This window comes from Equus przewalskii, chromosome 8 (genome assembly GCF_037783145.1).
Source record: "Equus przewalskii isolate Varuska chromosome 8, EquPr2, whole genome shotgun sequence".
Classification (NCBI taxonomy): domain Eukaryota; kingdom Metazoa; phylum Chordata; class Mammalia; order Perissodactyla; family Equidae; genus Equus; species Equus przewalskii.
The window spans coordinates 58,501,276-58,529,078 of record NC_091838.1 but is presented as its reverse complement, the minus strand read 5'-3'; the positions used below and the strand labels follow the sequence as shown (position 1 = coordinate 58,529,078).

The window sequence follows — 27,803 nt, the reverse complement described above, 5'->3', positions numbered from 1 at the left end:
TGTATTACAATTATTGTACTTTCAAAATATTTAGGTTTCTTTCCTTCAATTTAAATTTACAAATAGATGCTTAAAAAAAAAAAGGCTTAGGTCCCTTTAGAACCAGGAAGCTATTTAGAACTCCTTGGTCTGAGGTGACAGTTTCTTAGCTAGGTTTGTCCTTGACCTCATCCAACCAAATAATCAAGTTCAGATACAATGTTACAAGCATGTTACATAAACCTGCCCTTTCTCCAAAGGCACACACACACACACACCCCTTCCATAGTTCTCATCATCCTTATTCCTACTAACATTATAGAACTGAGCTTTTTGACCCTTTGGACTTTTCTTCTTCTTCAGTTTTCTCCTTTGTGTTTATAATCTTTTCATTTATTTTTTCTTTATCCTTTAAGAGATTTATGTTAAAACTACAATGGAATATTCAGACTTATTTGTAATACTTAAAGTCAAATCTTAAAATGAGGAGAAAAGTAGAGGTAGAATTCCTGCTTCTAGTTCATGTTTGGATTGGGAGAATCTAGAATTATTCCTCAAAATACAAAATGCAAATTTGGTTTAAAAGAATTTTAAGATAGCAGGAAAATTCACAAGTGGCGGAACTAAATTTAGAGTAGTTGAATACTTCAGCAGAACTAAACTTTAGCTTACCATTGGGGTGGGGATGTGGAAGAGAATTACAACAAAGAGAATAACTTGAGAGAGATGTAGTCATTCTTTCACTGTAAATAAAGGAGCACAGATAAAGAATCTCAGAACTATGAAGAGACTGAGCAGTTATGTAGTCCCAGCTTCTTATTTTAAGAGAAAGGACCAACTCATAATTGCTAAGAATCAGATCTCTTAAATCCTACTCCACTGATCATTTTCCTCTTTTTTTATGTGTAGTATGTATAGATAGTTCATAACTATATATTCCAGTAAACCATCAGACCCTATCTCTACTTTTCTACTTTTGAAGGTATTAACAAGAAAAAAAAAACACAAAAATCACCTTAAAATGTTTCAAAACCAATAAAATATGCATAATTTGAACTAATTGGGCAAAATGTCAGAATTAGTGAAATGATCATCTTAAACTTTTGAACAAAAATTTGTTTTTCTTTTTTCAAATTCATGGCATGAACAAAACCTGATTGCCTACTGTTTCAGGCTATCATCCCTACCTATAAACCTCATAAAAAGCAATATGTAAAAAATTCTAAATTATAATTGAGGAAGTTAAATATATCCTTTGCATTCTTGTTCATGTTGGTGTTTTCCAAAGAAAATAATTTGGGTCTCAGATCAGATTGTATGACATTTTTTAATTAGTGGGGTTTCAATTAAAAAGATTTTCTTTGATTACCTTGATGTCATTAAAAATTTAAAGTCTCCTGAACTACGTTTATCACTTTCACAAATACAAAGCAACCATAGTTAATCAAATAATTTATACTTAAATGGAAATAATTCTTTTCCTTCATTGAAAATACTTGAAAAAATGTTTTAAAAATATTTCAAGTAACTTTGTTGAATTTATATTTGCTTTTTGGGCAAATCCAGTCATATCTATTTTAATATAGTGCACAATGAAATATACCATAATAGCAAAAATAGTAGCAAGGTATTTTAGGTGAACTCTAAATAGTTGTAATTCACTTTCATAAATTTTGTATGATATGGACTGACATCAATCATAGCGTCAAAAGTAATGATTATGAAAGGAAATGATTATTGGCAGAAATACTAAAATGTATTTTAAGTTTTTACAATCATGCCACTTTCTTAAATGTGCCCTAACATTTCAGTTAGGCTAAATTACCTAAAAAATAGTTTATTTTAAAAACCAAGTTCATTAAATTCTTCCCACTTTTATAATGTCTCAATATTTTTATTTTCTAGTTTAATTTATTCCACAAACTTTGATGAATTCAAGTGGTATGATAAATGTTAGTTTTTTGCTCTTATATAAAAACTTGGATAATATTAAAAAATATCTATACGTATATGCAGGATTCTCCCTAAAGAACACTTAAAATCCTTCTTTACTGCTTGGTATTTTATTACTTAGTGATTATATTGCTATTTCTTCTTTTTTATTTTATTCTGGATACTCTGTATCAGGCTTAAGAAAGCAGTTTCTTTAACTTGCATAATTCCATGCTAACAAAATTTGTTAACTTGAATTTCATTTAAAATTGTATATCCTGATACATGTTTTTGTTTGTTTTCTTAACTAGTGAAAAAGGCCATAGATTTTAAATCTAGAGGATTTAAATTGTTTCCAGGGAAAGACAACAGCAACAAGTTTTCTATCTGTGAGTGTACTCCTTTTTTGTTACTTTCTCTAGTGCAAGAGTGAAGTTTGTGCTGTCTGTGTTGTTTGTGTATGTTTTATAAAAATGTTTGTGTATTTACCAAATTAACTGCATTAATATCTATATAACATGCATGATTATTATTCAATATTTTCTGGTATTTAAATGCGTATTGAGTTAATCGATTAATGTGATAAGCTCCCAAGCTCAGATTGCTTGAAAATGTAAAAGAAACTTTTGATCTAGTGTGTTAACATTCTAGTTTTGTGATTCTAGGATGTGAGATTTAAAAAGATGAGTATGAGGCCAGCCTGGTGGCATAGCAGTTAAGTTCACACACTCCACTTTGGCAGCCCAGGGTTCGCTGGTTTGGATCCTGGGTGCAGACCTACACACCACTCATGAACCCGTGCTGTGGCAGGCATCCTGCATATAAAAAATAGAGGAAGATGGGCACAGATCTTAGCTCAGGACCAATCTTCCTCAGCAAAAAACAAACAAACAAACAAAAAAGGATTGGCAACAGATGTTAGCTCAAGGCTGATCTTCCTCAAAAAATAAAATAAAGAGAAAAGAAGAATGAAATTCATGGTTTCTTGTAGGAATTTTTGTTTGAACATATCTAAATTTCCCCATAATTATTTTTTAAGGAAAAAATTTGAGTTAATTTATCCAAACCCCTTAAGTCTATAGTCCTTTTTTGTTTTCTTTTGAAAATCTCATGCAATGGCCTGAAATATAAATATACTTATATGCAGCCCCAATACACAATTTTACTTAACATTCAGGGATTTAGAGATCTTCTGAAGTTCATCCATGAATCTCAGATTAAGAATCACTGAATTAGAGCATTCATCTGTATTATCATAAATGAACATAAAGTCAAGTCTCTGGAGAGCTATGCATTTTTGTAGTATAAATCAACAGCAATTTGTAGAAATTCCCTACCTTACTGTTCATACAGATACATGTTATAAATTTTGAAAGAATCCATTCATGATACATCTGACTTCTAAAATGACATATTGACAGTAAATAAGATTATTGTAAATAACATTATTTTTTTTAACAAGAGTATATTTTTAGCATCATTATTTTTATTCAATTCAAAATCCTCTAATGAAATGAGTTTATAATTATTTAGCAAAAATCATTCATTATAAGGGTGGCTCCTTGGCTGAGTGGTTAAGTTTGCAGTCTCCACTTCGGCGGCCCAGATATTCACAGGTTCGGATCCTGGGTGGGGACATGGCACTGCTCATCAGGCCGTGCTGAGGTGTTGTCCCACATAGCACAACCAGCAGGACCTACAACTAGAATATACAACTATGTACTGGGGGGCTTTGGGGAGAAAAAAAATAAGAAGAAGAAAAAATAAAAGATTGACAGCAGATGTTAGCTCAGGTGTCAATCTTTAAAAAAAAAATCATTCATTCATTGTAGTTATATCAGAAAAGGATTTTACTTACATGTGTATTGACTTGTTATATATAAAAAACAGTAAATGACACAAATTGAGCAGTTACATCAATTATCAAGAAAGAAATTTGAACCTATATGTTATCAAATATTTTAAAATATGATTTTTACATTTTGTTAGATTTGAGAATACTAAAGCAAAATTAGGAGATATCAATAGTAAATCATTGATCAAATTGGGTTACCCATTTGGAAAGCACTAAACAGTTCATTTCAAAGTATTTAGCTCTATAATTATGATTTCTTGTTTTATTTTTTGAGTTGAGAACGTATTTTCAATATTGATACTGTCTGTTTTAAAAAAAAAATAATGCTGCAGTATTATTTTCATATATTAATTGTTTGATACATTTTGGAGAGAAAGACATTTTCCTATAATAGAAAATATGAAGAAAAAAGTTGTCAGATGAAATTATTCTGACACGTTAAACTTCATCCTGCAGCATGAAATAAAAGTTAAATGTTTGCAGACTTAACTATTAGGTTTACTACCTTTTTTCCTAATGTTTTTGTCTTGCCAATATACGTATTTTGGAGTTCTAGGTAGAAATTTATAAGCTATGGCTGTTGCACTCTTTCCTTATTTTTGCTACACAGATGTTATTTAGTATGCTGCATGCTTCAGACTTTCAGGTGTCCTGGGAAATTCAGGGTCTTTATACTAAAATATCTAATTTGTATCATAGCATTGAGACATATGTTACTCTCTATACTTGGTATATTGCCTGAGTGTACAAATATATTACTTTCATTTTTCTTATATAGGGGCTATAGGGTGAACAAGAAAAGGAATTTAGACATAATAGTATATCTGTGGGAAAAAAAAATTGAATTTTTAAAAATATTTATTTAAAGAATATTTGCTTTAAAATCGTCAGGAGAAAAGTTAATGAATCAAAAATAGTTAATCATGAAGCAAAAAATGTTAGTTTACTTCATAATTTTAAAACAAAATTTGCATTTATCCATTACATTTATGTAAAAGATAAAAAATACTCTTGTACCTTTTTGTTTTTAGTTTTGAAAATAAATAGTACCACTTCAACTGACACAAATTATTTTCACAAATTTTTTTATAGTCACAAAATAACAAGCCATTATTTTAAATTTAATTTTATTATATTTTTTTCAAATATTTAATATCTAGTGTTAAGAATATATTCTCTATAGTTGTCTATAGAAAAGAGTTATATTGTTTTAATTTTTATCATTATTATATGTCTATTATCAAGTAAGCATTTAGGTCTTCTCTTTGATATCATTGATTTAACACAGGGTCAATTAATTTTAAAATTAGACCATTTTATCTGACATTTACCTTTCAAATGAAAAAATGAAGAAATAAAGCTTGTGTTCTTTGAAAAAAGAACCAGTCGGTTCTATTACTGGAACTGCCAGAAGTGAGCATAAGTGTGGAGGGCGTGAACTACACGCATTGCTAAAGCATGTCTACCCTCAACAGCAGCTTTAAAGTTTATCTAAGAAACAAATTAACAGGAGATTCAGGAAACTGCAGTAGTGTTTATGGGGAGCAATTGGTTTTTATATTTTAAACAAGGTTTTAAGCAAGTTTTATATAAATAAACAAGTTTTTATATTTTAAAATGTGTTGAACTTAGTGAACTAGTTGTCTTGCCAACTTTTCTACTAGTCTATTCTAGAATATTAAAGTGGAATTATAAAGAAACTGAGAGTTTCCCATAATGTATTGATTTTTTTAAATTTTGTCTTCAAATTCATACTTTCCTTTATTCATATTATCCATTCAGTCCACAATTCTATTTGGACTACTCCATGGCAGCAGCATGCTAGGCTAAAAAGGTAAAAGAGTGAGTAAAATACAGTCTCAGCTGGCAAGGATCCAATATTTTATTGGGACGCTAAATGAGTTAAGAGGCAACTCTGTGGAATATAAAGTTAGTATGAAATAACATTCTGTCAACATCAATGATGTTTGAGTTCAAAACAGGATCCAAAAGCACTGTATTTTATAACGTGGAAAAAGATTTTAAAATCTAATATAAAAAAATCTAAGAAAGATAGCAATGTAACCAGCTAGATGAGGTCATGTAGAGATGATTTTTAGTGAAAATCTACATGTTTTACTTTTAGAGTAGATTATGTGCTATATAAAAGCAAAAGCCTCAGAAAACTTGGTTATACTAACAATATTATATTTTGATGTTGGCTAATTTTATAGTGTTTTCAAGCTAGAACATACAATAATAGGGTAAATTAAGATTCCTGTAGCATGTTTTATAAATGCATATACTAAAGACACTTCAATGTTATAAGAAATGGCAATTCATTCAATTTTTAAAATCCTATAAATTCTGCCCTCTCTCTTTTTTCCACTGCTTTGTGGGGAAAGGGACTCCTGTTGCGTAGATAATAATAATAATAATAATAAAATATCCTTAACGATCAGAGCAAAAAGAGTATTCTCCATAGTGATGCTCTCTTCAAAAGGCAGCACCCTTGTCCAGGTAATTAAACTTTTAAAGAACATTCATGTTCTCACCACTCTGCAAGTTGCTATTCAAAATAAAAGAAATAAAAGTGATGTCTGTCCGGTTGCTGGAATGGCATTATGTAGTGAAAGCAGCTGATTGAATGAATACTAACTTTATTTGAATGTCTTGGCATCACTAGCTGTGGGAAATTATGAACTATCTAAATATCAGAGAAGAGACTATATACTTTATTCTTTATTTTGAATGTTTTTAATTAAAGAACATTAAGTAAATACATGTATCATGCAGAAGCTCTCCTGTTATCTTTACATTTTAAATTAGGAAGTCTTTCTCCCATTGCAGATGTCCAAAAACAGTGGTTTAAAGGACACTTCCAAATAGATGAAAATCGTTTGACGATTAAAATAGTAGGAAATGGGATTAAGTAAAAACGGTAAAAATTATAAATATGCTCTACACTTTAAGATAAAATGTTTGGAAAAGTGTTTTTAATTTTAATTAGTGATGCCATTTTGCCTTGCTGAGCTTTCTGGACAGAATGTAGGGCTCACAGGTTGAGATTAGAATTTCTTGAATCAGTCTGTCAAGGTTTAAACCTAGACTAAGGCACTAACTAGCAATGTGACTTTGGGAACATTTTTTAACCTCTCCATGCCTCAGTTTCTTCACTTGTAGGAAGTGGTTAATAATAGGAACTACCCTTAAGATTGTTGTGAAGATTCAGTGAGTTCATCCATGTAAATGATGTAGAAAAGTCCCTGACACATAGTACTATGTACGTGTTAGCTATTGTTAAAATTCATAATAATCTAGGTTTACTTTTTGAGGCAATGATGATGATGAAATGGAAAAACATGAATTTTTTATTTTTTTATTTTATAATATATATTTGTATTGTATTCAAAGACAGACCACTTCTAGATTAACCTATAATCTGTGTTATACATTATAAGATAATAAAATAGGTAAACCTTGGTCATGCTACCTCCTTTCTTTATCTTTATCCCATGTTAAAATTTAATAATATGTACTACTCTTTATAATATGCTAAAACAGTTTAAAAAATAAATATAAAATTGCCCATGTTATATAAAAAGAGAAAATAGAATAATGTGGAAGAAAATGAATGATTATCTTTTGCAAAAAGGAGATTTGACTGAGTCTTGAAAATTAGATAGGCTTTTGATAGCTAAACTGGAAGAAAGGGAAAACGGGGAGACATGGAGAAAACAGAAATAAAACATGGAGTGAGCATGGCTAGCCAGTAAAATTGCAGAACAATGCAGAATCTGTTGGACTTGAGTTATGGATGCATCTTGGGGAGTAGTGGGAAATATAACTGATATACTAGAAATCTAAAATCATAGAAGATTTCAACGGTAATAAAAATTGTTTGAAGAAGTTTAGTCCTCCTCTAGTACTCAAGGTGGATCAGAGTGAATGATAACGGAATCACAAAAACATCAGTGATTAGCTGAGAGCATGCAGATGAGAGGACAATGGGAATTTGGGTGGGATTATCTAGTAGGTCATTGAAGGAACAAGAAAGGAGCATGGAAAAGATGAAAAAATATAGCTTGGAGGTTGTTAGCAAAGAAGTAATTTTTCAAGCCATGAGGGAAATATGAAATACGGAGAACTGTGATTTAATTGTCCACCATATGTGATATCAGGCAAAGTAAGAGAGTGGCCCAAAAAGCCCACAGAATAGTAAAGAGGAATTACAAACCAAGTCAGCAAGGCAAAAAATGCAAAAACATCACATGCTTTGCATGGATCAATGAATATGTAATAAAGTTGGCAATAAGGTTATTGTTGGAACTGTTTAGGAAACTGATTTTTATGGAATGAAGGACACAAATGCAAAATTTCATATCTAATTGAAAATATGACAACTTTACCAGAGTCATGACTGTTGGTCCGTCATGTGCTATCTGACAAATCAGTTTGAACATGTTGACCAATCTGAAGTAAATGATGCAGGGATCCAGTGGTTCTCAATGTTGACTTTATGTTAGAATCACTTTAAGGATTATTAAAAAAAAGCAAAAACAAAACAAGCAACAACACTGATGCCGGGGGTCCCACCCTAGGGTAATTACATTAGAATATTTAGAGGTAGAAATTGGCATCTTTCTTCTTTCGTGAAAGCTCCACAGGTGATTCCAATCCACAGAGTAGGATGAGAACCATTGCAAGGTTTAGATTTTTTCCTCTCTGGAGTCTCTACCCAGGTATGGTTCTTTTCTTAAAAAAAGCAGATAAGTTGATGAAGAGCAAAATAAGTTATCCTTCACTTCCTTCTAAGATTGAATTTATGAGACAGTATCACTCAGGTATTTCAGAACTATCTGGTTTAAAAATCTTCCTATTAAAAAGATGTATCTTGGGGATTTACATATTTACTGGGGATGACCACATTCACTGAAAGTATTTATAAATCTTTCATTGACTAGGTGTTCTAAAGAAACTGCTGAAAATATGTACAATGGCTAAGTAAAACATAGTCATAGAAATTGCTAGAGGGTAAAGCCATTGTCTTGGTTTTTCAGTATTATATCATAATTCAATGACATGCTTGGTAGTTTGTACCATAGTTTTACTTTGACATTGGCAGGCAGAATTGCTTTATTATACGCCAAATAAGAAGTGCTAATAACCTTAAAGTTTTTCCATAGTGTCTTATTTTTCTATTGCAACTTTAAAAATAACAGGTACCCAAATTACACTGTCATAACTGGTAGTGACTTATTTACTGCCATTAATAATTAATGGAAACTCTGGCATTGATATCCTGGGAATGCATTGCCAGAGATTTCACAGCTTGATAGTAATTAATAATAAACTTTAATTGTTAATTTCTTAATATTCAGAATAAGATGTCATTGAATATGAACATCAAACTTATTTTTCTATAGGTACACAAGTAAAAAAATGTTTTTGTCTTCATTATTGGGTTTTAAAGTTATATTTTAACTTCCTATATTTAAACTATAATGATTATAATAACAAAACACAAGACTATATTTTCTGTAAATTTTTAAATTAGTATCATCCTTGATTTTCTAATCATATATGTTTTACTTCTTCTTTCCTTTTGTTACAGTAAATGAGGGAGGTATTAAAACAGCTTCCAATTTATGCCCAGATCCAGGAGAACCAGAAAATGGAAAGAGAATTGGATCAGACTTTAGGTAATGTTTTAAATTGTTGATTTCATTATATAGTTTGTTAAAGTGTATTTTAATTAAAATTTTACAAATAGCTAATAATATGGAGATGAAGACTTGATGACTTAAAACCATGGCAGCTAGTTTCCATTGATGTGTTACTATTAATAATATTTTATTATCTTAGAGTAGCTAATTAAATAACATCAACTTTATTAGGACTTTTTTTGGAGTTTGATTAATTTCTTGTCAAGTACTAAGTAAAAAATCATCGGATTTAGATTTGAAAGACATGAGTTTGAATTCAAATTCTTCTGCTTATTACTTGTCTGATCTTGGGTAAATCACTCAATCCTATCTGCCTGAGTTTCATATTCTGTAACATGTAAATCAAATTGACCACATATAATGATGAGTTTCAAATGAGGTACCGTCTGTGAAACCTTCCTGCAAATGTTCTATAAACATTTTGTATGTATTTTTTAGATCTAACCATAGCTTGAATATGTTTTATGTCCATCTTAAAATTAATATTTATTTTATTAATTTGAAATTGTTTACAACAACCTAGAGAATGTATGAAGTATACTATGGTAGCCATTAATTTGCATAACTGTCAAATATTTTTTAAAAACCTTGAATTTTCAGTACTCCTTTGGTTGTAGCATTTTACAAATGAAAGATACAAAAGATCCTATAAATACTAAATGATAATTTAGTTAACATTCACAAATACTTATTTTTACAAAGTATCCATGATATATTAAATTTAAAAAAATATATTGATAATGGTTATAGTTACACACACCACACATTGACGATCTTCTTTATATTATTTGTATAAAGTATGAATGATACTCTAAATAATATTCCTATAAAGAAAAAAGATAGTTCTTAAAATAGAGACATACAGAAATTTTATCCCCATGTATCTTTAAAGATGACTTAAAGTTATATTTGCTATACTTGGAGTAGAAAACAATAATATTATTTCAACATGAATAATATCGTAATTTTCTAAACATTTTGCAGATCTTTATTTAACCATCCTCGTAATTTTTAAAATTATTTTGTTGAGGTCATAATAGTTTACAACATTGTGAAATTTCAGTTGTACATTATTATATATATGTGTCCCTTTACCCCTTATGCCCACCTCCCAACCCCCTTCCCCTCTGGTAACCACTAGTCTGTTCTCTTTGTCCACATGCTTATCTTCCACATATGAGAGAAATCATGCAGTGTTTGTCTGTTTCTGTCTGGCTTATTTAGCTTAACATAATAGCCTCAAGTTCCATCCATGTTGTTTCAAGTGGGACAATTTTGTCCTTTTTTAGGGCTGAGTAGTATTCCATTGTATATATATACCACGTCTTTATCCATTCATCTGTTGATGGGCATGTGGGTTGCTTCCACATCTTGGCTATTGTGAATAATGCTACAGTGAACACAGGGGTGCATAAGTCTCTTTGAATTGTTGATTTCAAGTTCTTTGGATAGATACACAATAGTGGGATAGCTGAGTCATATGATATTTCTATTTTTAACTTTTTGAGATATCTCCATTCTGCTTTCCATAGTGCCTGCACCAGTTTGCATTCACATCAGTAGTATTTGAGGGTTCCCTTTTCTCCACATTCTCTCTAACGTTTATTTCTTCTATTGGTAATTATAGCCATTCTAACAGGTGTAAGGTGATATCTCAGTGTAGTTTTGATTTGCATTTCTCTGATGGTTAGTGATGTAGAACATCTTTTCTTGTACCTGTTGGTCATGTGTATATCTTCTTTGCAAAAATATCTGTTCATATCCTCTGCCCATTTATCGATGGGGTTGTTTGGGTTTTTTTGTTGAGATGTGTGAGTTCTTTACATATTTTGGAGATTAACCCCTTGTCAGGTATATGATTTGCAAATACTTTCTCCTAATTTGTGGGTTGTCTTTTCCTTTTATTCCTGGTTTCCTTTGCCTTGCAGAAACTCTTTAGTCTGATGAAGTCACATTTGTTTATTTTTGCTTTTGTTTCCTTTGCCCAAGTAGACATGATATTCAAAAAGATCCTTCTAAGACCATTGTCAAAGAGTGTACTGCCTATATTTTCTTGTAAGAGTTTTATGGTTTCATGTCCTACCTTCGAGTCTGTAATCCATTTTGAGTTAACTTTTGTGAATGGTGAAAGGTAATGGTCTACTTGTCTAAAAGCAGTGGTCTAATGGTCTAAAGATAATGGTCTTTCATTCTTTTGCATGTGGCTCTCCAGTTTTGCCAACACCATTTATTGAAGAGACTTTGCTTTCTCCTTTGTATGTTCTGGGCTCCTTTGTCAAAGTATAGCTGTCTGTAGATGTGTAGTTTTATTTCTGGGCTGTCAATGCTGTTCCATTGATCTGCATGTCTGTTTTTGTACCAGTACCATGCTGTTTTGGTTGCTATAGTTTTGTAGTATATTTTGAAGTCAGGGATTGTGATGCCTCAAGCTTTGTTCTTTTTTCTCAGGATTGCTTTAGCTATTCAGGATCTTTTCTTGCCCCATATAAATTTTAGGATAGTTTGTTCTATTTCTGTGAAGAATCTCAATGGGCTTCTGATCGGGATTACATTGACTCTGTAGATTGCTTTAGGTAGTATGGATGTTTTAATTATGTTTATTCTTCCAATCCATGTACATGGAATATCAATCCATTTCTTTATGTCATCATTGATTTCTTTCAATAATGTCTTGTAGTTTTCATTGTATAGGTCTTTCACTTCATTGATTAAATTTATTCCTAGATATTTTATTCTTTTTGTTGAGATTGTAAATGGGGTTCTGTTCTTGACTTCTCTTTCTGATAGTTCATTATTAAAGTATAGAAATGCAACTGATTTTTGTAAGCTGATTTTGTACCCTGCAACTTTGCTCTAGTTGTTGATTATTTTTAATAGTTTTCCAATGGATTCTTAGGGTTTTCTATATATAGAATCATGTCATTGGCAAATAGAGTTTCACTTCTTCCTTGCCAACGTGGATACCATTTATTTCCTTTTCTTGCCTAATTGCTCTGGTCAAAACGTTCTGTACTATGTTGAATTTTCAAGAGTGGTGAGAGTGGGTGCCCTCATCTTGTTCCTGTTCTCAAAGGGATGGCTTTCAGTTTTTCCCCAGTGAGTATGATCTTGGCTTTAGCTTTGTCATGTATGGCCTTTATTATGTTGAACTACTTTCCTTATATACCCATTTTATTTAGAGATTTTATAAATGCATGTTGGATCTTTTCAAATGCTTTCTCTGCATCTATTGAGATTATCATGTGGCTTTTATTCCTCATTTTGCTAATGTGGTGTATCACATTAATTGATTTGCAGATGTTGAACGATTCCTGCATTCCCAGTTGGTCATGGTGTATGATCATTTTAATGTATTGGTGTATTTAGTTTGCCAAGATTTTGTTGAGATTTTTTGCATCAGCCATATTGGCCTGTAATTTTCCTTCTTTGTATTGTCCTTGTATGGCTTTGGGTTCAGGGTGATGTTGGCATTGTAGAATGAGTTAGGAAGTGTACCATGTTCTTCAATTTTTTGGAATAGTTTGAGAAGGATAGGTATTAAATCTTCTTTGAATGTTTGGTAGAATTCTCCTGGGAAGCCATTTGGTCCTGGACTTTTATTTTTTGGAAGGTTTTGGATTACTGTTTCAAGCTCTTTGCTTGTGATTGGTCTATTAAGATTCTCTATTTCTTCATGATTCAGTTTTGGGAGGCTGTATGAGTCTGAGAATTTATCCGTTTCTTCTAGATTGTACAATTTGTTGGAATAGTTTTTCATAGTATTTTCTTAATCCTTTGTATTTCTGTGTTATCCATTGTCATTTCTCCTCTTTCATTTATAATTTTATTTATTTGAGCCTTCTCTCTTTTTTTCTTAGTGAGTCTGGCTAAGAGTTTGTCAATTTTGTTTATCTTCTCAAAGAACCAGCTCTTAGTTTCATTGATCCTTTCTGCTGTTTTTCTGGTTTCAATTTCATTGATTTCTGCTCTAATTTTTATGAGTTCTCTCCTTCTGCTGAGGGCTTTGTTTGTTCTTCTTTTTCTGGTTCTGTTAGGTATAGTTTAAGATCAGTTATTTGAGATTTTTCTTGTTTGTTAAAGCAGGTATGTATTGCTATGAATTTCCCTCTTAGGATTGCTTTTGCTGCATCCCAGATAAATTGGTATGGTATATGTTCAATTTCATTTGTGTCCAGATATTTTTTGATTTCTCCTTTAATTTCTTCATTGATCCATTGGTTGTTCAGTAGCATGATGTTTGACCTCCACATATTTGTCACTTTCCCAGCTTTTTTCTTGTAGTGGATTTCTAGTTTCAGTGCAAGATGCTTGATATGATTTTCATATTCTTCAATTTGTTGAGGCTTGCCTGTTTCCCAACACGTGGTCTATCTTTGAGAATGTTCCAAGTGTGCTTGCAAAGAATGTGTATTCTGCTGATTTCAGATGGAACATTCTTTATATATCTATTAAGTCCCTCTGGTCTAGTTTGTCATTTAATTCCACTATCTCTATGCTAACTTTCTGTCTAGATGAGCTATCCATTGATGTAAGTGGGGTGTTGAGGTCCCCTACTATTATTATGTCACTGTTAATTTCTCTTTTTAAGTGTATTAATAGTTGCTTTATGTGCTTTGGTGCTCCGTATTAGGTGGATATGTATTTATAGGTGTTATGTTCTCTTGGTGGAGCGTGCATTTTGTCACTATATACTGCCACTCTTTGTCTCTCATTGCCTTTTTTATCTTGAAGTCTTCTTTGTCTGATATAAGTTTGACAACACCTGCTTTCTCATGTTTGCTATTAGCTTGGAGTATTGTCTTCCATCCCTTCACTCTGAGCCTGTGTTTGTCTTTGGAGCTGAGATGTGTTTCCTGGAAGGCAGCATATTATTGGGTCTTGTTTTTTCATTCATCCAACAACTCTGTGTCTTTTGAGTGGAGAATTCAATCCATTTACCTTTATAGTGATTATTGATATATGAGGGCTCAATAATCCATTTTATCACTTGCTTTTGGTTGTCCTGTATTTCCCTTGTTTCTTGTCCTGTATATTTTGGGATGCTAGTTCAATTTGGTATTTCTCTATGATGGTTTTCTCTTTATTTATTATTTGTGTCTCTGTTCTTATTTTTTGTTTAGTGGTTACCATGAGGTTTGTATAAAAGATCTTGTAGATGAGATAGTCCATTTTCTGATAGCCTCTTATTTCCATAGTCTAAGCAGGTTTCATCCCTTTCCTCTTCCCTAAGTTATTGTTGTCACCACTTATTGTGTTTTCTGTTGTGAGTTTGTGATTAAAATGAAGTGATTTTAGTTATTTTTGATGCTTTCCTTCCCTATATCTTTAATTTGTAATTAAGTTTTTGCTAATCTGTTCTGATAGACAGCTCCAACTTTTTGATTTTGTCTGTTTATCTCCTATCTTAAGGCTTTGTAAACCCTTTCTTTTATTTTTCTTTCAAGTATTAGGGCCTTCTTGATCATTTCTTGTAGGTAGTGTCTTCTGGCAATGAACTACCTCAGCTTTTGTCTATCTGAGAAAGCTTTTGTTTCTCCATCATATCTGAAGGATAGTTTCACTGGATAGACTATTCTTGGCTGAAAGTTTTTGTCTTTCAGAATTTTGAATACATCTTTCCACTCTCTCCAAGGCTATGAGGTTTCTGCTGTGAGACAGATAGGGGTTCTTTTGTAAGTTAGTTTCTTCTGCTTTGATGCCCTTAATATTTTTTCTTTGCCATTGACTTTTGCCAGTTTTACTAATATATGCCTTGGAGAAGATCTTTTTACTTTGATGTAATTAGAAGTTCTATTAGCTTCATTTACCTATAATTGCTGCTCCTACTTCAGGTTTGGGAAGTTCTCAGCTCTTATTTCTTTGAACAAGTTCTCTGCTCCTTTCTCCCTTTCTTCTCCCACTGGAATACCTTTAATCCTTATATTGCGTTTCTAATTGAGTCGGATATTTCTTGAAGAATTTCTTCATTTCTGTTTAGTCTTAGTTCTCTCTCCTCCTCCTTCTGAAACATTTCTGTGTTTCTGTCCTGTAAATTACTGATTCTGCCCTCCATAATATCAGTTCTGTTTTGTAAGGACTTCTTTATCTTTTTGTTTTTCATCTTCATTGTGTTTTTATTCTTAAACACATTATCATTGCACTTTCATCTCCAACATTTCTGAGTGGTTTTTTTTTTTTTTGTAGTTTCATCTCTTTTGCGAAGAATTCCGTATGTTCATTAATTTTATTCCTGAGATCATTAAACTATCTTTCTGAGTTTTCTTGTACCTCATTGAGTTTCTTTATGATAACTATTTTGAATTTTCTGTCATTTAGATTGTAAATTTCTATGATTTCATGATTGATTTCTGAGTACTTGTCATTTTCTTTCTTCTCTGGAGTGTTAATATACTTCTTCATGCTATTTGATGGGCTGGATTTTTGCCATCGCATAGTGGTAGTATTTGGTTGCAGATTCCACCTGCCACCACTGGGTGTGGGGGCAGCAGGAGCTGTGTTTTCTGAGCCCTCTGTAAGCCCTGGCAATATGCCTGTCCATTGGAAGCTGTGCCAACATGGCCCATCTGCATTTACCCACTGGCCATTGCTGCTTTACACAGATATGTGCAGATGCTCTGGCGGGGATCCCCTGCTCTTGCTGACTGGCCAAGCTGGTATGCCAGGTGGTAAGGAGGGGTGCTTTCTTTCACATACATGATCCTGTGAACCCTGCTCTGCACTCACTGTCTGCTTGCCTGGGCTGCTCAGTTTGGTGTGGATGCCCCTGTGATTGCTAATTGCCTCAGCAATTGCCTTAGTCAATTGCTAAATGCCTCAGCATTCCCACAGGCTGTGAACTTCTGTTCTTGCAGAGGGATGGCTTCCCCCTTCTCCTCTCCAGGTTGTGCGCTGGCTGCTGCACTAGATTGCTGCTTCTCAGGAGGGAGAGGAGATCCCCTTATCTCCTTCCACTGCCTCCCCGGGGAGGGGAGATGTCCAGCACCCCTACCTTCAGATGTATGGCTCTGTGGATCTTTGAGATGTCTATTTTGTTCTGTGAATGTCCTCTGTTGGTTTATGAATGTCCTTTTCTTTGTATCTTGTGGGAGAGAGACTTAGGGAAGAGCTCACTCCACCATGATGACAATGTCACTCTCTCATCAAGCCCCATAATTAATATAGATAATAATGTTTGAAGAAGCACATTAGAAAGAAATTCAAAAGATCTGGCATCTAGTCACACTCTGATCTTAATAAACTGAGTGACTTTATTAAGACTCAACCAGACCTCTCAGCCTCAATAATTAAAAATGATATTTTATAGACTGCAAAGTGGTAAGCAATTTACTGTGTTTTTTTTTTTAATATGTCTTCTTTCTTTATTATGAAGTCTTATATGGTATTTATTATTTTTTACCCACTTTATAAGACAAAACTGAAGCTCTGTTTACCCAGCTAATAATTTGATTGAACTGGAATTTGAACTTATTACCTTCTGATTTCAAAACTTGTCCTTTTGGGGCCAGCCCCATAGCTGAGTGGTTAGGTTTGCATGCTCCACTTCGGTGGCCCAGGGTTTAGGTGGTTTGGAGCCTGGGCACAGACGTGGTGCCACTCATCAGGCCATGCTGAGGTAGTGTCACACACTCCACAACTAGAAGCATCCATAACTAAAATATACAGCTATGTACTGGTGGGGCTTGGGGAGAAAAAGCAGAAAGAAAAAGAAGATTGGCAACAGTTGTTAGTTCAGGTGCCAATCTTTAAAAAAATATTGTCCTTTTAATCATTCTAGCACATTATGCTTTGAAGTCAAGCAAACTTCATTCACATCCCATCCTTGCCATAAACTATCTTGTCGTCTCTAAGAGTTGGTTTCCTCAGACCTAAAAATGAGGATAATAATACTTATCTCAGAAGATTGAGAAGAAGATTATGTGAGATAATACATGCATGGGTAGTAATCACAGAGCTTGAGACAAAGTAAGTACTCAACTAATGCTAGGTGCTATTGTAGTATTATATGATATATAGAATAATAATTATTAATGCTTACTTTGCCCTTTTATTTAAAAAATATATGGTTTATTGAAAATAGACTTAAAACAATAGTAATATAGTGAATTAAATTACCTTCAAGTGTAGTGGATTTCACCCTAAGATCCTCTTGCAATCATGATTCAAGCACTGTGATAGACGTTAGGCATCCAGAGGCTCACAGTCAAACTAAGTTGTAATACAGTTGTTAGAATTTAAGAATGTGTGAAATGTTGTAGACGCACAAAGGAGGTATGCTATACTTGGAGGCTAAAAGATAAGAGTCACAAAAAGATAACATTGAGCTAGGTCTTGAAGGATCATGAGAATCTGGTACAGAGAGGAAGGGAAATCCAGAGAAGAACATTTACACATTCATTATCTACATATGTTGTTTTCCTATTATGTGCCTGGCCTTGTTCTAGGAACAAATAAACAAAAAGCAGACATAGTACATGCTCCCCAATAGTTCTTAGAATTGAAATGCAGAAAAGACAATAAACAAATGAGCACATCCAGATATAATCACAAATTTGGAAAAGTACTGTGAAGTCAGAAAATAATATAAAATAACAAGGCTCTATGAGAGAGAATAAAGAAGTCAGGATGGGAAACCCACTCAATTTAAGAAGGTCCCACTATCATTGATAATGGAAAACTTTTATGCATCTAGCCTACAGGGAACGCCTCACATTGAGGAAGACCTTGATGAACTGTTCCAGGAAAATAAAGATCAGTGAGTCTAAATTATAGAATGGAAACATCAGAAAAGCATAGAATGAAGTTGAGGAGGCAAAGAGAAACCAGATCTCTTCTGCAGAAGAAGCAAATTGGCAGCTGTCCAGGCCAATATGAACTGAAGATATGTTTTGTTTTAAGCAGACAGTAATTTTTTTTTTTTTTTTTTGGTGAGGAAGACTGACCCTGAACCAACATCCGTTGCCAGTCTTCCTCTTTTTTTGCTTGAGGAAGATTGTTGCTGAGCTAACATCTGTGCCAATCTTCCTCTGTTTTATGTGGGATGCTGCCACGCCATGGCTGGATGAGCAGTGTGAAGTCCACGCCTGGGTTTCAAATCTGCAAACCCTAGGCTGCCAAAGTGGAGCACATGAACTAAACTATTATGCCACCAGGCCAGTCCCAAGCACACTGTTTTTAAAAAATAGGAGCCAACATTTAAAAATCAGGAGATTTTACACACACATACACACACACACACACACACACACACACACACATACACAAGATTTTTGTATTCCCTTGTTAGATTTGGCACCTGAAACCAAAGTACCTTCATGGTTTACATCTGTTGGATACAGTTAATAGCTGCTCCTGTTAGGCAGAGCAAGTTCTCTCTGGTTCACCATGGTCACCCCTAGGCTACTTCACTCATTTAGGTCATCTATGTATTATGGGAAGCTGTAAAGAGTTGTAAGAGAATGACTTGATCCAATTTATCTTTTCAGTAGATCATGCTTTATGTTTTAGATAGATAGATTGTAGAAAATATGGATTTTAGTTAGAAGTCTACTGAAGTAGTCTACAAATTCTCCATTAATTGGTATCCTCACATCTTCTGATACATCCTTCCTCATGATAGGCCATGTGTTATTCTAATGATCCTGGATCATATATATATATATAATATATATATATATATATATATATAAAATATATATTTTATAAATATTTATAAATATATATGTATATTTTATGCTTAACAAATTCTATGCAAATGTTCTAAAACCCATCTTTTAGAATGTGTGAGCACATAACCTCATTTATTATCAGCCTTGGGGCTTCACCTAAAACTCAGACAACAGGAAATGTCTCATTTATTAACATACTTCTCCACAAATAATCATTTTCCCAAGAAACGCAAAACTGTGAAAAACGTCTTATTGCATCTGTAAGTATGAAAAATTGGTAAGGTCCTTACCGTAGAAATAAAATTAAATGAATAACAAATAAATAAATAATTCTAATAACAGAACATGAAACTCTGTGTGTCACATTGATTTAGAACTGATCCATAGGTCTTTGTGCTTCTTTAATCTTTATGCCAAATTAGCATTGCTTCTAAGATAATGACACACATATGCATAAAGGTAAATATAAAACAACTTTTTAATATTGACTTCTCAGCTGTTAAGGATATATCCTTTTTTGTTGTTGTTATTTATACCTTAAAAAAAATCTATCAAGACAATTTATCAAGATTTCCCAATCACCATTGTTAATCTATTGGCTGTCCCTGAAAGTATTGGCATGAGGTTTATGAGGAGTAATTCTTGCACATTGGACCAGAACTCAGGTCTTATTTTCAAGTGCAATGCTATTTTCTCCATAACAGACAAAAGTTATTTAGGTAGTAGGGTGGCTTCCAATTCTTTTAAATTGGAAACACCATTTCCCAGTAAACCAGGCTTAAAACTTAGTAGTAATTGCTCAGTGCCAGGGGTTGAGTTGGCATGAGGGGCAGACAGGCAAGTAGGAACGGTTGATTACAGCACCAAGCACCACTTTTTTTTTTTTTGAAGTATTTCTATTCCAAACTTGTTTCCATTGCCACTTCCATTCTTTTAGCTCAGATTTGCAATACTTCAATAAACTCGTTGATGAGTCCTTCAGGCTTCAAGGCTTCAGTGTAACATCACTCAATACAATCAATAAACCTCCAAAACTATCAATAAAAATGTATAAATAAATTGATTAGAATCAAAATGCTAGTGTCCTATAGTCTGAAAACTTGGAGGCTAAGAGAGAGAGAATACAATTAAGGTACATTTTTAAAAGTTTTGTTTGCGTTTTTTAAAATTTTTTTTACTTCACTGAACATTGCAAAAACTAGGTAGAACTGCCTTGAAATTTGAAGCAGGTCACTTCTCATATGTCACCTTCCACCCTATATAAAATGACTATCTTCTCTATTCCTTTACCTTACACTATTTTTTATAGCACTTATCACTGCTGATGCAATATATATGTATGTGCTTATTTTTATGTTTTCTGTCAAGTCCCACTGGAGTATCGGCTTTAGCAGAGCATGGTCTTTGTTTGGTACAGCATCCACTACACTGAGAGACAAATAGTAGCCACTCAATAATTATTTGTTCTTTTAGCAAAAAAGGATCTTAAGAAATTTAAGAAATCACTAATCATTCAAGATTTAAAATATATAAAGCACTTTCAAGACACAACACTAAGTAAGTATAATGTATTGTCCTTTAGTTTTACTTTGCAATGTATATATGAAAATTATTTTCAGAATATTTTAATAAATGCTACAGAAAAAATGTCACTTTAAAAAATTATGCAATACTTGACAGAGAGGAGCAAATTAAATACAAAGTAAGGACAATAACAGTAAAAATTAGAGCAGAAATAAATGAAATTGAAAACAGGAAATTGATAGATAAAATTACTAAAACCAGAATCTAGTTCTTTGAAAAGATCAATGAAATTGATATCTCTAGGCAGGCTAACCAAAGAGAGAGGGGAGGAGGAAGGAAGGGAGTGAGAGAGGGAGAGAGAGAGAGAAAGAGAGAGAGAGAAAAAGAAAGAGAAGTGAGGGACACAATCCATGGATGTTGAAAGGATAATTAAAAAATGCTATTAGCAACTCTGTGCCTACAAATTTGACAACTTAGGTTTTATGGATGAATTCCTTGAAAGACACAATCTGGTGAAAACTCACACAAAGAGAAACAAATCATCTGAATATATCTATAACTATTAATGAAATTGAATTAATAATTAAGTCTTCCAAAACAGAAAGCATAAGGCCCAAAATGATTCATTGGTGAAGTTTATTAGACATTTAAAGAAGACATGATATCAATTCTCTACAATCTCTTCCAGATAGTAGAAACAGAAGGAACACTTCCTCATGCATTTTATGAGGCCAGCATTACCCTAATCCCCAAAACAAAGACATTACTAGGAAGGAAAATTACAGATCAATATCTCCAGTGAACATAGGTGCAAAAATTTTTGACAAAAGATCAGAAAATTACATCCAACAATATATAAAAAGAATTATGCACCATGACCAAGTGGGATTTGATCCATGAACACAGGCTGGTTCGATATTCAAAACTCAGTTAACACAGTTTGTCTCATAAATAGGCAAAAAAAGAACATCATATCGTATCACTGTAGCAACAGATACAGAAAAAACATTTGACAAAATCTAACACTCTCAGAAAACTAGGGAGGGAGGAGAACTTCAACAACTTGATGAAGAACATATACAACAAACCTACCTACAGCTAATGTGATACTTATTGGGGAGAAACTTTCCCCCTAAGATTGACAACAAAACAACGATGTCCCCTCTCACTACTTCTATTTAATATCATGAAAAGTGCTAGCTAATACAATAAGACATGAAAATAAAATAAAAGACTACAGATTTGGAAGGAAGAAATAAAACTATCTTTTTTTTGCAGATTATATGATTGTCTATGTAGAAAATTCCAAAGAAACGACAAATAAACTTCTGGAACTAGTAAGTGATTATAGCAAGGTTGCAAGATACAAGTTTAATATAAAAAAGGTAATTGCTTTCTCATATACCAGCAATGAACAAGTGGAATTTGAAATTAAAAACACGATACCATTTACATTAGCACCTAAATAGAAAGAAGGAAAGAAAGAAACACTTAGGCATAAATATAACAAAATATTTACAAGATCTATATGAGGAAAACTACAAAATACAAAATTCTGATTAAAGAAATCAAAGATCGAAATCAATGGAGAGATATTCCATGTTCATGGATAGGCAGACAATATTAGTAAGATGTCAGATCATTGCAACTTGAGCTATAGGTTCAGTATGATCCCAATCAAAATCCAAGCATATTATTTTGTGTGCATCAACAAAATAATTCTAATGTTTATATAGAAAGACAAAAGACTCAGAATAGCCTACACAATACTGAAGAAGAACAAAGTCAGAGGACTGACACTACCTGACTTGAAGGCTTGCCATAAAGCTACAGTGATCAAAACTGTTTGGTATTGGCAAAAATTAAACAAATAGATCAAAAGAACAGAATAGATAGCTCAGGAACATACACAAATATAGTCACAAAGCATACACAAATACTGATCTTTGGTAGAGGAGCAAAGGCAATTCAATGCAGAAAAGATTGTCGTTTTTAAAAAATGGTCCTGGAACAACTGAACTTGCACATGCAAAAGAGTGAACCTAGACACAGACCTTAAACATCACAAAAAATTAACTCTACCTGGGTCATAAATCTAAATGTAAGATGCAAAACTATAAGAGTTCTAGAAGCTAATATAGGGGACGTTCTAGTGACCATGAGTTAGGTAATATTTTGGATATCACACTGAAAGCACAATCCATGAAAGAAAAAAATTCATAGGTTTGACTTCATTAAAATGAAAACTTCTGATCTGCAAAAGACACTGTCAGAGGAAAAAAATGGACAAGCTAAAGACTGGTAGAAAATATTTGCAAATCACATATTTGGTAAAGTACTTGTATCCAAAAAACTTTTAAATCAACAGTAAGTAAGCAAACAATCCAGTTACACAATAGACAAAAGATCTGAATAGACATATCACCAAAGAAGATATTCAAGATAGCAAATAAGCATATGAAAAAATACTCATCATCATATGTATTAGATACCACTACACAGCTATCAGAATGGTCAAAGTCCAAAACACTGACAATACCAAAAACTGGTTAGGAAGCGGAGCAACAGAAACTCATTTATTTTTAGTGAGAATGCAAAATTGTAAAGCCACTTTGGAGGACATCCTGACAGTTTCTTAAGATTCAATCCACCATTCTCACTTCTTGGTATTTACCCAAATGAGTTGAAAACTTATGTCCACACAAAATCCTGCGTGTGATTGTTTATAGAAGTTTTATTCATAATTGCCAAAAGTTGAAACCATCCGAGATGTGAATTGCAACCACATCAGTATTTAAATTGATAGGCTACTGTGGTAGATTTATACAATGGAGTATTATTCAATGATAAAAAAAAAAAAAATGTTAGCAAGCTCTGAGAAGAGATGAAGAAACCTTAAATAGATATATATTACTATGTCTAAGATGCCAGTCTGCAAAGGCTACATAGTGTATGATTGCACTTATATGATATTCTGGAAAAGACAAAACCATAGAGATAGTTAAAAAGATCCTTGGTTGCCAGGGGTTCACGGGGAGGAGGTTGAGGAATGAATAGGTGGTGCACAAGACACGTTTAGGACAGCGAAATGTGTATGACACCATAATGGTGAATATATAATATTACGCATTTGTCAAAACCCATAGAATACAAAGAATGAACCCTAATATAAAATAGGGACTTTAATTAATAAAATATATCAATATGAGTTTGGTTCATCTATTTGTAACAAATGTACCCTAGTAATGCAAGATGTTAATAAGAGAAGAAATTGTGTGTGTATGTTATAGGGAAGGAGAGGATGGGAACCCTGTGTACTTTCTGTGCATTTTTTCTATAATCCTGAAATTGCTGTAAAAAACAAAGTCTATTAAAAATGAAAACTAAAGACATACAAGTGATTTTATATTATATTTTGAACTCAGTGATATGTATATATAAGCACACATATATAGGTTATTTTAACTATAATGTATTATTAAAATACTTCTCTGCAATGTTAGTATAACAACCTTGAACCTTTAGTTTTAGTTTTTTGTTTTTTTTAATTCTCTTAGCATGGCAGTAATCTCTGAGAATGAGAAGTTTAGAGAGAGGGAAAAGAGATATTTCAATTACTGAGACATAACTTTTTCGACAGATAAGAACAGTTCCTCCATCTCCATTTCCATGGCCCCCATCCTAGCTCATCCTTTATTTTTATGGTTTTAGATAATTGCAATGTCAGCTTTACTAGCTTCAGATTCTTCCCCTATTCATTTGTGTGTGTGCTATTGTCACATTGGTCATCCAAATAACATCTGTAATAATGTGTTTTACCAAATCAAACACCAACAGAGCTTTCCTGTGGCCTTCTTATACACACACTACTCAATTTTGGTATTCAAAACACCTTGAAATATATTCAATCTTGCCAGATTTATCTTCCAACCTTATTTTTATGGTGATGAATTACCCCACATAGTTTCTGTTAAATATTTCTCTGACTTCTTCAGTTGGTTTTATTGTTTTTCCTGCTGGAATGTTTTTTCCAGCATTTTTGTCTTTGTCATCCTGCACATTCTTCAAGGACTCACTCAAAATCCTCCTTCCTAAAGCTTTTCTTATTTCCCCAATATGTTACAATCTGGTTCTTAACTTCCTATCATTATGTGTACCTTCATTATAGTGCTTACAATGTTCTTTCCTTGTCTTTTAGAAACTTTTTTAAGTGTAAGACCTTTGGAATCAGAAATAGGATCATTCATATTTCTCTATGTCTAATAAAGGGAATTCAATGCATGTAATTAATTGAATTGATTAAAACAGTACAACTGCAGCTTCAGCATTTTTCCATTAATTTCTCTGACTACATGACCTTACAACAGGACTTCAAACTCATCATAAAACTAAATGAATTATAGAGGTAACAGTTGCTAAAAAAGAAACATTCTTTTATGCAAATAATCAATATTTTTATAATCACTGAAGAAATATATAAGAAAATCCTTGAAGAAGTAAGGTATTTTGTGGAACTTGCTATATTTTGCTTACAATTTTGTGGTCTAATCTCCAAGGTGAGAGTCCTAGCAGCTGTGTTTTGAAATCTTAAAAGTTTTGTTTCTAAATTGAAATGCCTGTGAAATATAAGAGGCTTTTAAAGGAAGAAATGCTGCCAAAGAGATATAGAAGCTGCCAGCAATTTCATTGCTGAAAAATAAATTAAAAATTCAAATGTCTCTTAAAATTATAACCAAATGCTTGGGAAAGCTCAGCTTCTGGGATCCTTAACTTACACAGCCTTTCCTTCTATAGGAAAGGCCTTGTCTGATGCCTTCCCTTTAGAAAGATGTCACCAGACAGGGACATCAATGTTTCTTCCCCTTGAGAGCAAAGAATAATATTGGTTCCAAAACTTGAGTTTCATTTAGATTATTAAAACGCTGGTATATCACAGTAGCAAAACGTCAGGGAACATTCTTCTCATCTGGTAATATTAAAATAGTAGTCAGGAAAATCTAACGATCATGGTGTAAATCCATTACACTTTTGAATGTGGATCTACCTTAACCTGTTCTCCTAACATGAGCTATCTAAATATGCTGGAATGTTCATTTGTATATCTTACTTTGGTAATTGCAGAGATAATTAATAGATAGAAGCTTCCAGAGTTGTTCTATCTATCCCATTCCACAAACCTCTTCCAAAGAATAGCCTGTACCTGTGGCATTTCCTTCCTTACCACGTAGCTGTTTCCTAAAATTTTGTAATCTGATTTTTTTTAATTTTTTTTTTAAGATTTTCTTTTTTTCCTTTTTCTCCCCAAAACCCCCCAGTACATAGCTGTGCATTCTTCGTTGTGGGTCCTTCCAGCTGTGGCACGTGGGATGCTGCCTCAGCGTGGTTTGATGAGCAGTGCCATGTCCACGCCCAGGACTCGAACCAACAAAACAATGGGCCGCCTGCAGCGGAGCGTGCAAACTTAACCACTCGGCCACAGGGCCAGCCCCTGTAATCTGCTTTTTTCACATCATCTCTTAGATTACCTATAACTTCTTCATCCCTAAATTAATTCTCTCAGGCCTCATTTCCCTTGACCCTTCTGTCACCATTGTAACCTCTTTTTTGGCTTCAATGACTGAGAAATACCTTGATTCTCCTGAGTCTACTAATTCTGTCCACTCATTTTTCACTCTTTTCTTGAAACCACTTCCTCCTCCCATTCCCTAAAAATAAGCATTCCTGAGGGTTACATCTTCAAAACTCTCCTCTTCTTCTACATATTCTGCTTTAGGAATGCCATCGCTTCTGAAGGCTTCAATAATCATAAATTTCCATATTTCTCTCAGGTCTTTATTATTTTGATCTTCCTGAGATTTGGTTCTTTATTTTTAACTTTTGAAAAAGTGAACCAATCTTTCCTCCAAAACAAGTGTACATCATTACAAGTGAAAGAGCTTGGAATTTGAAAAATCAGAGGGACTTAATTTCAAATCCTGTCACTCTTATTACTTGACTTATAGAAGCTATTTTTTCTCCCCCAAATTCTGTTTCCTTTTCAATCAAAATAGAAAGAGTAGCAGCAAATCGTACTGCTACAGTGAAGAACTAGATTAGCTAACAGTTGTAAAATTGACTAGTAAAGTACTCAGGATAAAGTAGAGCCCAATAAATGCTAGATTATTTGTCTGTCCCTTCTCTTGCTGGTTTTCCCAATGAATTCAGATTTAAAAATCTTCCTTCTTTCTCTAAATCCTGCAACCCATTCATTCTACTTCTTCAATCTTGTTAGTTAATTATCTTCAATTCTCATTGCTTCCATCTTACTTTACATCCTTAAAACTTCTCACCTGTACAACAACAATGATCACCTATTCTATTGCAAGATGTATTACACTTGGCTTTCAGATAAAGATTCCTATTACATAACTACTGCTATATTACCCCTGGATCAAAAACCTGTATCTCCCCATAGCTCATTGAATTAAGAAATGATATAATATCAATAATCACACATAGATATATATCGTATATTAGCTTAAAACACTTTCACAACCATTATTTTGTTACTCATTAAAACATTGTACATGTCAATATTCCTATTTTGATAATGAGTAAACCTGTATGCCAGAAGTTTGCACACTTAGCAGTAATAAAGCAGGCCTTGAATGCAGTGCTTATGGATTGCAATTTGGTGCTTTTTTCCCCTTGCTTATACATTTGCATTCTAACATTTAAGTTCTTCCTTATTACAGTCCAAACTTAACTTTCTGACATTATATTTCCAATTCTACCATATTGTGTTACTGAATGCCACATGTGCCTCTTATAGAAAATAAATCATTTCAGTTATATGGTGTGTATTTTTTAAAAGAAAGGTAAAAAGCAAAACAAAACTACTATTTCCTTAAACTAACCAGTTGCTTAAGGCAAACTGTTCTTCCAAATGCCTCCACCACTTATCAGCTCAGTAGTATAGCACATGCTATTCTTTCTTCCTAGAATACGATCCTGCCAATGTTTGTCTATAGGAATCCTATCATTCTTCAAGTGGATTTTCATCTTCTTTGGTTTCCCATAACTTATATCCATGTTCTCTTGGCTCATATGACTTGAATAATAATTACTTGTGTGCTTCTCTTATCACCATACTAGAATTTTATT

The 27,803-nt window shown here is 33.1% G+C and overlaps 1 protein-coding gene across 7 annotated transcripts in view; it reads left to right on the top strand.

Moving 5' to 3' along the window:
• Nucleotides 1-27,803, top strand: part of CSMD3 (CUB and Sushi multiple domains 3) — a 1,172,992-nt gene that overhangs the window by 490,727 nt on the left and 654,462 nt on the right. For 4 of the 7 annotated variants that reach the window (XM_070630871.1, XM_070630869.1, XM_070630875.1 and 1 more), the window contains 2 exons: nt 2,223-2,300; nt 9,360-9,447. In XM_070630871.1, coding sequence (XP_070486972.1) covers nt 2,223-2,300; nt 9,360-9,447 — 166 coding nt within the window. The remainder of the gene's footprint in view (nt 1-2,222; nt 2,301-9,359; nt 9,448-27,803) is intronic. The other 3 variants (XM_070630870.1, XM_070630876.1, XM_070630874.1) reach the window with 1 other exon arrangement.